Source organism: Adelges cooleyi, unplaced genomic scaffold (assembly GCF_023614345.1).
Source record: "Adelges cooleyi isolate 19-005CV unplaced genomic scaffold, UGA_ACOO_1.1 ACOO_flye_CR_arks_rails_tigmint_CR_PRNA_2, whole genome shotgun sequence".
Taxonomy (NCBI): Eukaryota; Metazoa; Arthropoda; class Insecta; order Hemiptera; family Adelgidae; genus Adelges; species Adelges cooleyi.
This window is the reverse complement of record NW_026095860.1, coordinates 6,134,192-6,148,522: the sequence shown is the minus strand read 5'-3', so window position 1 is coordinate 6,148,522 and position 14,331 is coordinate 6,134,192. Positions and strand designations below refer to the sequence as shown.

The 14,331-nt window shown below is 29.7% G+C and overlaps 1 protein-coding gene across 1 annotated transcript in view; it reads left to right on the top strand.

The window, feature by feature from the left end:
• Positions 1 to 14,331, top strand: part of LOC126833919 (intraflagellar transport protein 172 homolog) — a 68,879-nt gene that overhangs the window by 20,498 nt on the left and 34,050 nt on the right. Inside the window, exons 10-13 of the mRNA XM_050565508.1 lie at positions 1,129 to 1,247; positions 3,070 to 3,248; positions 4,356 to 4,499; positions 10,295 to 10,595. Coding sequence (XP_050421465.1) covers positions 1,129 to 1,247; positions 3,070 to 3,248; positions 4,356 to 4,499; positions 10,295 to 10,595 — 743 coding nt within the window. The remainder of the gene's footprint in view (positions 1 to 1,128; positions 1,248 to 3,069; positions 3,249 to 4,355; positions 4,500 to 10,294; positions 10,596 to 14,331) is intronic.

The window sequence follows — 14,331 nt, the reverse complement described above, 5'->3', positions numbered from 1 at the left end:
AGTCGAGCAGTAATGATATTCTATAATATTTAAAAATACGTTCTCCTATCTTAATTTGATTACAACAACTTTATTAGTACATAATGTATTGAAGTAATACAAACCCGTATATATTTTTTCGGATAATTGGGCAGGCAGGTTATTGTCGTTGTACTTGCGTCACATTGAAACTACTATATATATAGCCATCCCTTAGTTTGGACTTTGGTTGGGCGGACGACGATATTTTTATACGCAAAAGATTTTTTTTTTTAATTACGTATTCAACCTTTGTCTGGTGCAGACTTGATTGGAAGTGAAAAACATTAATAACAATTAGGTGCCCTGAGGAAGCAGTCACCTTTGGCTACGGAAATCTAACAAAAGACAAACGACGTTGTTCTAAAATAAGATTCATTAATTATGATTAACATTAGAAAAATCTTAAGCTGAGGGGAAAATACCGACAACTGGCTTAACAGAGACAGCTATATGGCTACCGAGTTAAAAGTAACGAATCGAATAAAAATAAAAATCACTTTTCTACATAGAAATCATAAAAGACCAAAAACATTTTACTTTTTCCTTAAACGGCTTTTATCGTTGATCACGATATACATGAGTATCAATAAATTCAAGGGGTCTGTTAATATTTTTTGTATCCACAATCACAAAAAAAAATGTTATGTTAAATCGCATGTCATTAAAAAAAAACTGGACAATTTGCTAGTGCTGTCGTTGTGTTGATTATTTTCTAAAAATAATGTATTAAATATGTTGAAAATGCTGTAAAATGTTAAAAATATAAAATCGACCTTTTATCGTATCTACTTAGATTGTAATACAATTTTATCGAACAACAGAGAGGTCAATTTTCGACACAATAAATAAGAAAGTATTACTCAACACCATCTTGTATAATACATTTGGTGACCTTTTTTTTTCTTAAAAACTATTTACCCACGGTAGCAGCAACATATTGGTCTTACAAGTTAGCCAATATTGCAGTAAGATGGTGGTGTTATCCGAACGTGTCTTTTTTTTATCGTTCAACCTATTGGAAAAAAACCGCACACGAAATCTGTGATCTTTAGAGCTTTGTTTGTTATACTTATGCCTGGTTGTTGTATTTTTTTATATTTTTTTCAGAACCGAATTCGTAAATCCTCATTTGATCAGCGTACGGTTGAACGAACGGAAACAATTCAATTCCAACGAGGACAATAAAAAGCTGGCCTACTTACTGGACCTAAAGACAATTTGTATTGGTAATAGAAAAATACGTTTATTCGTCTTTGTAGTTTATATATTTACTGTATACCTATATATAATATATAACAGCATGTATTGTGTTCCATTAACTACATTTCGAGGGCCATTATCACAACACCGCCAAATTCATTTTTACTATCAAATAAGATAACCAACACTGACTGGGCTTTGGGGGGAATTCACCATTGAGATACATACACACGTTTTATGTGAGCGTCAGAAATATACGACGATATTGAGTTTTATGACTAAAACCAACACTAAAAGACTAAGAGTTATAAAAACTACCTATAAGCCCTGGAATGTTATTGAAGTGGTATTTTCGCATTATTCCTTGCGCGCTTCTATTACCTACATTCTGCGTCTAAGAAAAAAAAAATATCTCAAAAAAACTTTATAAAAAAAAAAAATCTCCACAAACCAACACCAAATACACAAAATAAGTAAGGTTAGGTATAGAGTATTTTAAAAAGTATACTTTCATTTTATCTATAAATCGCAAACAATAAAAACTAACCCTTAGAAAGCTGGTCGTTTTACAATAAAAATAAATCAGCAAAGTGGTTTTCTGCTATTGTATATTGTATTGACGGTGATACCAAATTGGAATAAAATTGTGTAATTTATGCGCGTTCGACAGTAGTTTTCATTTGAACGCAGAACGTGTTTTTGCTATCACATCCCCGAGTGTAAGAAAATTTCTCGTCTCTAATTTGGATAGAATTAATAGTTATTGACAAATTAAAAACATGATCAACGTTTGCCAATATAAGTCTAGCTGCACTGTCGGGAATCACGTTGGAATGTCTTTTATATTATTATTTTCTTTTTTTCATTATTTTTGAACATTTCTCTCTTCGTCTCCTAACTAATGTTTATCGTATTATTCTAATTAATTATGTATTATTTTGACCAATACAGTCTAATCTAGATGAGTTTTACTTCAGACAGATCTCAACACACATGTATAAAGTTATTGATTCAAAACCCAACATATTTTGGTATTCAAACTAAGTTTTAAATTTAAAACGAAAAAACAATACAAGTTTAAATTATTACTTAAAAACAATAAAATAATTCCTTGAGTACTATACAGCTCTTGCAGAGTAAGTGGTCACATAGTCGCTGATACTGTCATCACCTTACACCTTTGCTTTTAATAAGCCTCAGTGGACTGACAAAACAAATTATTTTTTCTTTTTTTGGTTTTATGCGATAGAGTGTACGAAAAAAAAGTGTACGAAAAAAAAGTGTTTGGTAGAAATTATTATATAACATAATATATTCTTTAAAATATTAATTATTCATACTATTCTTTCACTTTTCCTCAGACAGAACTCCTTCGAAAGTTGTTATTATAATCGAAAATGTTTATTTATACAATCCACTAAACAAACGATTGAAGAGTAAAATAATTCAAATAAATCGTTTGTCTGAAATCCTTTTGATTTGTTTCTTATTTTTCAGCGGAATCCCCGTTTAAAATGGATTTTACACATCATACATTTTGAAATGTAACCAACTTACATTTAAATTCTTCTCTTTTACGCTTCGCGAAACAGCATTTTTGTGAAATGCATTCTTGCGGATTATTGTGGAGTGTAGACACACTTTGTACATCCGTTTGCATGTAAAAAAGAGTAGTGAAACGTACAAACAAGATATTAGCGAACAGTAGTGTTGTGTACTTATTTGCATATTATGGTCTATCAATTCTTAAACGTATTATGCATATTGTGAATGAATTACATAGTGCAATTACTAATTTATTATATTGATATAATATAGTGTTAAGGTTTTTTTTTTCTTTTTTCTTAGTGGACTTAGTAATAGGTGTAGTAGACTTGCAAATCGGGCATGGGTCGAAAATTGATTGGCTCGAATTAAATGAGACCGGACACAAGTTATTGTACAGAGACAAAAGTGCGACTCTTACACTTTTGGACGCCCGAACAGGTCACAAAGAGATTTTGTTGAACGGCTGCTCTTTTGTACAGGTAAATTTATAATTTTACAACAAAAAAAAAAGTAAAAAATCGCTATTAATGTAAAACAAATATTTAAAGAGCACATAATGTGTTTGCCTAATGTATTAATATGTACTTATTTACACAATATAGTCTTAGCATTAATCAATTAACTGTCTTAATATTTAAACTGCTTCATCCATAATACAACTGGATCTTTTTAGTTTTTTCCATAGAATGACGGAAATATCATCTGTATTTTAAATATTGTCTATTAAACATAATTATTTTTGCATATAAAAATTGTTAAAGTTGTTCAATCAACAAGCATTAAACATTATACAGCACAGTGTATTGGCCATTGAAAAATTAACTTGCAAAATGTTTAAATACTTTGAATTTATAAATTACACAATACTTGTACATTTATGAAACTAAAATCGGAGTATTCTTAAGAACCAGTGTTGGGCGTAGTCGATTACTTTATGATTGAATTACGTAATCGATTACAGCACTGTAATCATGATTAAATTAATCTTTAATAATTTAATCATTTTGTAAAAGTAAACAGAAATCATGATTACATTTTGTAATAGTTATCAGTAATTATGATTACATTTCGTAATCATTAATCATTTAATCATTTTGTAAAAGTGATCAGATTACAATTTGCTCAACACTGTTAAGAACGTACTCTAAGAAATAAATAACACACATTTTTGTACAAAAACAGGGCCTGAATGGGCTATAAAAGTTTTACAAAAAGTTAAATATCAAAATTGATACCTCTTCACCATGTTAATATTATAATATTTGAGTTTACAAATTTAAGCTTAATGTTAAGTTGTAATTTTTATTCAATATTTGCCTTAATGCAACGTGCCTTAATTATAAATAATATGTTAGCGTAGAGGAATTAAATGCGGTTTTGAAATTAATACGTGTACTAATTTCAATTATTAAAACAGCACTGTTTTTACTTTTAATGATTCTCAAATTTTGTTCCCGCCAATATTTTATGAGAAAATACAAAAACATTTTTAACTTTGAAATAGTAACACATTCAGTAGGGACGAAGATGCAATGATATGTGAAAAAAAACAACAGCAAAATAACTGTTCCAATGATGTTTTACAGTGGGTGATCGGTAGTGACGTCGTTGTGGCGCAAGGACGGCACGGAGCTTGTGTGTGGTACAACATTGACACACCAGACAGGGTAACCGTACTGACAGTAACCGGAGAAGTGACATCCGTTGACAGGGCATTTGGCAAAACCACAGTAAGTAATTATAAAACGAAGTCGTGGTAAACTGATTATTTTTATAATTTTTTTTTTTATGAAATTCGAACCGATTGGTTGTTAGTTGGGAACATAATATAACGTGTTAAAGCTCTCGGCAGCTATGTAGTTATTTATTTCAATAATTATTACTTACTTTATATTATAAAAATGAAATGTTGTTCCTGGGAACAAGCATCACTTGAGAATGGCTAGACCGATTTGGATAATTTTTTTTTTTAATGTTCTTAATAGTCCAAATAAGGTTTAGGGGAAAGAAAAATTGGAAAATTTGTCCAGATTTAAAAGTTTTAGTGAACGTTTATTCGAATAGATGGCTACGTGCGCAAATATTACAGCTAACAGCATATAGACAGTTTGATATATTGACATATTGTATAGCCCCCCCCCCCCTGGACGAAGCCAGAGCAACGCAACTCATATGACCCTTTTTCTCGAAATTATAGCTACCTAGTAAATTTGAAACTTTAAAGCTTGTAATATAATAAAAACACAATTTTACCTGAATCGCTAAATACCTTAGGTAGTTTGCTCAACGACGCCGAAAAAATATACACACTGTTAAACGTCTTATCATATACAATAGGGATCTAGCAATCTGATAAAATTTGTTAAAAACCTAAGAAGGATTTAGGTATTCAAAGTCGTAATTTAAAATTTACATTATATGCATTAAAGCAAACATTTAAAAAGTTTTTGATCAGATTAAAGTACATAGTATTTTTTTTTGTAATACAATTATCAAATTACTGTTTTCCTTAGTTTTTTGGCAGTTTATATGAAAATAGTTTTCAAAAAATTAGTTTTCTCTCTAGAATCAACAAAATTTCCCAAGAAGATTAATTAATTGTTATTTGTATAACATAGTATATTAATCATTTTGTTACATTTTCTACCTACGCGCTCGTTTCCTGTCACTATGTGTTATAATGTGCAGTTTAATTCATCACCCATACCAGTGTTAATGAACTTAGGGGTCCTTTGCCATTTCAGATGCTCTTTACATTCCATTAGGCCAATTTTTTTCACATGTTTTACATTGTCAGGCCAGGTCAGTGGTTTGTTAAAGTATATTTTTCGTTTTCCATAATATAAACTAATGCTTTTGACTTTTTGAGTATAATTATATATTTCTTAACAGACGTCAGGCAGCAGTATCGTATGTACACTTACCAGGTATATCTCATGAAGTACGATGAACGTTTACTTTATATAATTTATTGTACTAAAATTGAATCCAAAAGTAGAAAAAGAAATTTGAATAAGGCGTTTTAAATTAAAATCAAATATTATGTTTGAAACATAATATTATATTAAGCAATTCGTATAAAATATAACATAACTGGTATAACTGAATAAAAATAAATGAAAACTATCTCACCGCGGATTGATTTAAAACCTCGGTAATTGCTAAAAAATCGAAATCGAAATTTTCTGTTCCTACTGCAATATTCAGGTGCTTTCCTCGTGTGAATTTCATCAACTAGATAACTATTTAAATTTTCTTTTAAAAATGTAAGTACATTATTTTTTTTCTTATATATATATATAATATACACACACGCGTCCCCTCTAGGGAACGGTATGAACGTGTAGGCAAAGGGGATAGTGGTATTACACAGCAGTCACTGGTTTTTTTCTCGGTCATTGCTGCTCCTATCTCTATAGGCCGGCAACCGTCTGGGGAAAAAAAATCAACCCTCGTCCTACGAACCGGCAAGCAGTTATTCTGCTCCAACCAAACCGCAACACGTCTATAAAGTCGGACTTGATGGGCAGATGCATTTTTTAAAAACCGCGGCAATACAATATAAATTTACCCAAAAATAAAATGCGCATTTCTGGACATAGATTTAAGTTTTAATAGTAATCTATCATATTTGATCACAATAGTGACACCTATGTAACCTGTCTAAATATTTTCTAATTTATAAATAAGGTAAATAGGAATAAAAAAAATTATTATACTTTAATTATTGTCCGCGTTAATGCAGTAACATCTTAGTTCCGCTTTAATTTTATTTTTAATACATTTTTCGCTATATTGCGTTTTTAACTACGACTTTTATTATTAAATACTATTATATCGTACTTATTTTAATGTCAGTCGCTTCTTAATTGACAATAAAAAAAAAGTAATATTTTATAAATATTTTAATTTTACTGCAATGCCCTAATGTATGCAGTTTTTAAAAAAATAATATTCAATTCACAATTTCAGTCTAGTCTTTTTATCATTGCTATTCAAAATTCAAATTAAATGCCCTATTAAATAAATGTTTAAAGTTCTTTTTGTTTTTGGTCTTTTAAACTTTAAATATATAAATGACATACTTTGTTTCACAAAAAGTCTGATATTATTCAAAAAGAATTCCTATCAATATTTTTCAACCGTATCACCTTCAATAAGTATAATATAAACTTATTGCATAGCTCAATGAGCATTAATACAGATTTTTAAGCATGGAACATGATTTAGCCTTGGCCTTCCAGCTGGAAAACGACACAAAATAACGACACGAAAGTAGCGCGTCTACTTTAAATGTATATATAACGAGTTGTCGTCTTCATGCCAACGTTTTGGCCAGAACATATTATAATTAAGACTATAGTATAGTCACTATACTATCGTCATAAATTGCAAGGAGATTATAGAACACAAATAATCATTATTCAGGAGCCAGCAGGCTAAGCATGTTGCATGTTTTATAATTTTAGCCTTTAGACTTTAAGTACACTGTGACTTGTTTTATTCATTTTAAAGAAACATAATCTTGTTTTCATTCTTGGAACTGTTGGAAGGTAATTATTTAGAAAAATTAACTTAATTGTTAGATAATTTTTAGTGTTTGACCACGTTAGCACAGATTGTCCTTCGGTCAGTAAGACTATAAGAACGTAATTTCAAAAACTTTTTCGTCAAATATTTCAAGTATTTTTCATAAAAAGTGTTAAAAAAACGATAAGTAGATATTGGTAATATTTCCTGCCATCTATTGTTATTATTTATTGCACTGAAAATTGAAAAGCTATTTTTATATTAGAGACATTATGCCTGGAAGGCTCTTAAGTGTATGCCCTAATGTAATTTAAAATAACTCTCTGACATTTTTGAAATGTTGAATTCCTACTGTATAATTTTTCATATCGTTCTTAACCTTTAATAATTGTTTAAATAATACGTTTTTTTTATTAAATATTATAGTTTGGACCAATAAAAGTAAATAAACCAACTAAACGCAACGCTTAATTATTTATTTTGGAGTACATTTTTATGAGACCGATTATCGTGTAATCAATTGACTATGGAGCAAAGAGCTTTTTTTTATTTTTTTTTTAAATATACAAATACGTATACATCATAACATTCAGTCACTTACACAAGTAAATCCTATGAACAGATTGCTTATTTTTTTGTTTTTTTTGTTTGGGCATTAGCCACCTTTTCATGTACAGCAGCAATATAAATTGGAATATGAAATCCCCATTAAAACTGCGACCTCATAGGCATCTCGAAAGCTCCACATAATATATTCTATATTATGTCTACCATATGCAACTTTTTTTTTCTCTAAATAAATACAATATACCGCTAGGTTTACTTAAGCGACTGTATAAATTCGGCTTATAAAAATAATCAAACCGAAAAACCACCTAGTACAAACCTTTTGTACAAAGGAAACAGATCGCCACACACTGTAATACAAATACACTGTACAAAAAATGTAATTTTTTTTATGTCATCAAACTAAAAACCTGCACTGTTATAGGATCAAAATAAAAATATTCAAATAACCTTTGCGAATGCTTATTATATTATTTGTTTTTGTTTTTGAAAAGATAAGCAAAAACTAGATAAGAAAATATTCTCCAAAGTATTACCGTATAATGTTTCAGTGAGGGTTGCAATTTAATGGCTAATCTAAGGGGTAATGGGTTACACGTACCATTCCCTTCGTACCGACCACTTTGCTAACTCGATACAAATTACATATTATACACTATATACAAAGGAAAGGTATTGTTGGAACGGGTTTGAAGTAATCAAAAATTCGTTACACGCAAAGCGCAATTGGCGATTTTGCTTATTTTTTTTTTTTATATCTTCGCCGTTCTAATTATGTTATTTTCTTTTGTCCAAACAGTACATTATAGATAATGGGTGCTTAAAAATAATTATTGTATTATAAATTTAAGTAACAAAAAATTAATACACAAAATAATGTAAATGTTCCACTGTTTAATACATCTTTATTTTACCTCATACAAATGACTACATTATGAACTCACTAGTCAAAACCATCAGTTTGAAGATGCATACATATTATGAAATTTTTGTTATAATGATTTTCAACAAATTAGAATAAGAATTAACCTATTCTTTTTAAAATTAGTTTTTACTTTTACAATGCGCCACACGACAACCACGAGAATTAAAATGATGTAGCTGGTTCTTTGTCCTAAGTTATAAGAAATAATATTACAAACTAATACTCTTATAAATAATTAAATCTGAAAAGAGAGTATAATATCCTTTTTACCAACGTTTTTTTATCACTTTTTAAACAATACCAAATAAAAAAGTAAATAAATCTTTATTACTTACTCTAATGGCGTTTTAAAAAGTATTACATTTCAGTATTATATATAAAACTATATGCATCGGATATCAGCTAACTCATTATTTTTTACTAGGAACTGTTAAATTATACCGTTGGTTTTTATAAACACATAAGATTTTTATAAGTACTCCATTAGAGCAAAACTCGTTGTTTCGATAAAAATTATCAAATAGTAAGGTAAGTTTTCCTTTTTTTTTTATAACTAAAATAACAAGAATTTACCGTTATGAAATTTGTTTTATTTCATTATTTACTGCATATTTTATTAACGTTATAATTTAAAAAAAGGGGATTGTAGTACAAAAAAGTATATTAAGCAAAAATTTTAGGTTTTTCTGTAATGATTATGCACAGATTAAAATTAAAAGTTTAAAAATATACGAAAATGTGCCTATTAATTTGTAAAAATATTAAAATATTCGTTACTGTAAGATCATACCAAAATTGAAAAAACAATTATTACAAGAATAACTATTGGTTGGGAACTTATAGAAACCAAGACGAAATCAATTAAGGGAAGTATTAATTAGTATTTTGTACGTTGTATACGTATTAATAGGCCCTCAATGAAGAATATTATCTTGTTTACATTACATTTTTTATCTTTGTACTAAAAATAAAATAAAATATAAACTGTATAAAATAACATTAAGCTCAGTGTAAGGTTATGTATATGTATTATTGGTTGTACTTAGCATGGTACAATTTTAGATGCTTTAATGATGTAGTTATAACGTTTACATTGATAATTATTTAAAAAAGTGTCAAGACAAACACATTGAATTCAAATACACTTATTATTAAAATATAATTATTGATGATAATTAATGAAAACTGATTTAGAGATTAAACATAATTTAAAACGTTATTTTATATGACTAAAAATACAAAACATAAAATATTATATTACACTTATATAATATATCAGCTATCATCATTTCCGCTTTGGATACAAATCGGAAGTCTGTGACTATAAATATTAATAAGGTACTGAATATATCGAAATAATAGTTTTTGAGTATTTATAGAATACTGTATTATACTAGAGTACTGTAGAATTGTATATAATGTCAATGATGAAACACTTATTTTGGTTATTTTATATTCGCAGACCAGTGACTTTATACAATTTGAAGTTAATTTACTTTGCAGATTTATAGCCAAGACGGCGAAAGACAATGCACATACGACCTCGACGAACGGCTTGTCGAATTTGGTACGGCTGTGCACGACAGTGACTTTGGTCGAGCAATATTATACTTAGAAAGCTTAGAAGACAGCGATGATCATCAGTACGAGGTGGATGGCATGTGGCAGAACCTAGCCGACATTGGACTTCAACTCATGAACTTAACCGTGGCCGCAAGATGTTATGCCGGTGTTGGAGACCACTGTAAGGCTTGGTATTTGCAAGAAACAAACAAACTCGCCGAAAAGTACTCAAAAGAAAACAGTTAAGTTACATAACATTATTTATTTGATTTTGAAATAATATAAAATTCACTGAGACGAAACCATTGTCTGTTTACCTATATAGTTTGGCTTTTTGTTTAGGTACATTACATTTTTTTTTTTTGCAAACTGAACAGTAATTGAAAGTACGCACGTTCTTTTTTTACATCTAAAAATTGTAAGCTATTTATTCTGCCTGATTTATTTATCTGAACACAGCATTTTTGTATTGTTATAGTTGAATGTTATACAACCCTATTCTAATGTTTTATTGCGTACCAGATATTTGCAGAATATCGAAAATTCCTCTCTGTTTTATGGAACCAATAAAAATATTGCATGTATGTTTATTTTTTATTAATATTGTCAATAATATGAGATTCTTTTTTTTCTTAAATAACAATGTTTTAAAACAGTGGAGACTTGTAAGAATAAGGTCAAAATATTTGTATGCACTTCATAATTAAAATGTTACTAAAATTAACATTATTCGATTCTGTAAAGCATAAAACCAATTTGTATTTAAGGTTACATTGGATTAATAGATAACATATTATGCATTTTCATCATCTGAACCCTATTCTTATTATTTTTATGGTGTTTACTTAAGTTTAAATGTATTCTCTATCTGTAAATGTAATTTTCTATCTTATACTATTTGACTACCCTAGAAAGCAGCATTTCGAAATATTAATATTAAAACGTCCCATAGATGTGATCTTAGAATAATATCAATATTGGTGATAACCTGAAGTATATTTAATTATTAATTAAACCAATGAAATGAATGTGTTGAAGCTTTCGCGGATTGAAATATCATATGAATAATTTTCGGATATATCCGCGTCAATGATTGTTAACCAACGTTTCGGACCCTTTGCAGGGTCTATCTTCAGGGTCATGTCACGACTGTTCCGCTGCCGTGTACAGTCGTGACATGACCCTGAAGATAGACCCTGCAAAGGGTCGGAAACGTTGGTTAACAACCATTGACGCGGATATATCCGAAAATTATTCATGTGAAACCAATGAAAGTTAAAGAACGAGAATTACAAAAATGACTTATTTAGCTTCATTAAAAGGGTATTGTATTTAAAAATGATACATTTTCATTTATTTTCTTATTCTACGTTTTTGTCTGGTGCTTTAAGCCGCTGAATCGATTTATTTATGTAACACGTCTATAGACCAAAATTCGTAACCGAAATGTGTTTTTATTGTGCCATATGTTCAAAAAGTTCATCACTTTCCCTTCAAATTTAAGAAAACCACCAAACTATACATATTTTCAACTTTTGTTTAAGGTGCTCTGAAATTTTTTGAAAAATTGTCGAATTAAATACAAATTTGTATTGTGATATATTCTATTTAGATAAAGTACTATAGATAAACGTTGACAATCCAAAATAACATCCTAGACTCTTATTCCTAGCAGAGACCAAAACATTTTCTTTATTTTACTTTTTTTACTATAGTTTTGGGATTAAAGGTTTTAAATTTAGACTGAAAGAAGATAATAATATTATAGTGGACTATCACAAATACCATTTTCTCAAAAATCAGTATTCAAATTATTATTTTATCAAGGAAAATTGTTATTATTATTTTGAACATAATCATTTTTTATTATTAATATACGTTATAGGTTGAAATAATATATTAAACCGCGTTAATGGTCATTGAAGGTAAATGTTGTCTTTATTAGTGGCGAGAAAATTGTTTCCTAGAGTTCTATTTCAAGACAATTTTGGAAAAAATAACGGTTTTGTAACAAAATGTATTTATTATTTTTAAAAAAATGCTATGCAAATCACATGAGTTACAACAATCAATACATGTATGTATCTAAATAATCGTGGACGCTCAACAGCAGTATTTATAGCATAATAATATGTTCTTATTTTTTAAAATTTCTGGTTTTGTTTATTTTGATTTTGCAAGAAATTTTACCGAGGGTTACTATCATTTTGTATATATTCTAATTACACAACCAAGAGTTTCGTGCGTTTTACAAGTAGAACACTACTTTTACATTATGTCTGTTGTGTTATGGTAAAGTTGGTCGTGGAATTTATATATTATGCATGTGCTATTGAAATCGAAGTGGAGCCATTCATTACAGCTGCGCGTTGTTCGACAAACAAATGTTAATTAGTTAAGAATATAATTTTACAGTAACCCGTACCCATGTTTGTTGGCTGAAAGTGTTTTGTGTTGAATTTAAATAGAGGGTTAGCATGCGACTGAAGTTTGTTGCCATTTATGCATCCGAGTTGCTGAAGGGTACAATACGCACGAGCTCTACAAACGTTAACGCTGTACAAGTTTGCGGTGGTTTTTTTATTTTTATTTTGTCTAGTTTAGAGTTCATTATTGCTAGTCGCGTCAATGATTATTTGCCGTGAAATAATTAAAGACCTCGGCATCCGACCAAGTTAGTGTGAACCGTTGCTTACGAGAAGTAGAAGTCAGTAGCGAGGGCAGCCCATTGCCACACTTCTGCAATTCTCAGCTGGCATATTAGTTTCTAAACTAAGTCCGTGTCTGATCTTGGTGGCCAAGTGCTAGGGCAAATATACATAATACAACAGTAAGTATGAGTTATCCGGAAACTTGCCCGAGTGAGTTGGTGGTCTCTGGTGAACGTTGCGCCGGAATTTCGTTGGCGTTTATTTTTCAAAAACAGCCAACACTGTTGTTGCGGGTCGCTTGATGAGATTTTCCCATCTTAGAATATTATCCGTTGGTTGCAATTAAATATAAAACGGCTACGAAAACAAAAGAACGACGAGCGGTGAGCGAGAAAAGAGGAATAAAAATAACACCCAGACAAAGCTCAACTGCAGTCGCTTCAATGTTCCCACGCATACAGCCATTTTATCCGCTAATGTTTGTTTTACTGACGGCGTTATTAAGTTTCTCTAGCAGACATTTCCAGTAATACCATACAACGTTTCAACTCCACGCTTCCGTCCAGTGTAGATTTTTCGGTTCACAGCCCATTTTGGGTTAGCTACTGAATTTTAATTATTTCAAAACTCGCCTTTTCTTCGGCGTACACAACGCTGAACCGAAGATCATAATATACACAATTTTAATTATAAAAATAAAAAACAACAATTAGTTTTAAACGTTTATCGAACAACTTTGGGAAATTATTACAATAATAATTATCTTCGCTGTTATTATTATCAATAATATCGTGACAATCAAATTCACAGGGAACCAAAATAGTCGATTAATTTTTTTGTTAGCTTCGATGAATAGCGGGAAATCGTATACGTCAAAGGTACTCTGCTAAGAGGCTTAAAGTAAAAAAAACCTACGCCCTTTTTTTAATGAACTAGAAAAATCCGCATGGACGAATCGATTTTTCACGCGTCAAATTTTACCCGCATTAAATATTTGTATTTTTAACAATTTTTAAATATTTTAATGTCTCACGCGTTGACTTTATAGTCCAAACTCCTAATAATTAATGAATTACAATTAGTAATTATATTGTTTCCTACCGTTTTATAGTGTTTTGACCACTATGTCGACACAGTAGAAGAAATACATTTTTTTTTAATCAATGTATTTAGAATCTTGCTGGATGGAAAACGCTTTAACGTTTTCTTCGAAATTTCAAATGACGGATCCGTGTTAAACGTCCATATTACCGTGGTCTTAGTCGGTTATCCGTAGACAGACTGTTAATTATTTCTAATAAAACAATAAAATAAACATAGAACGGA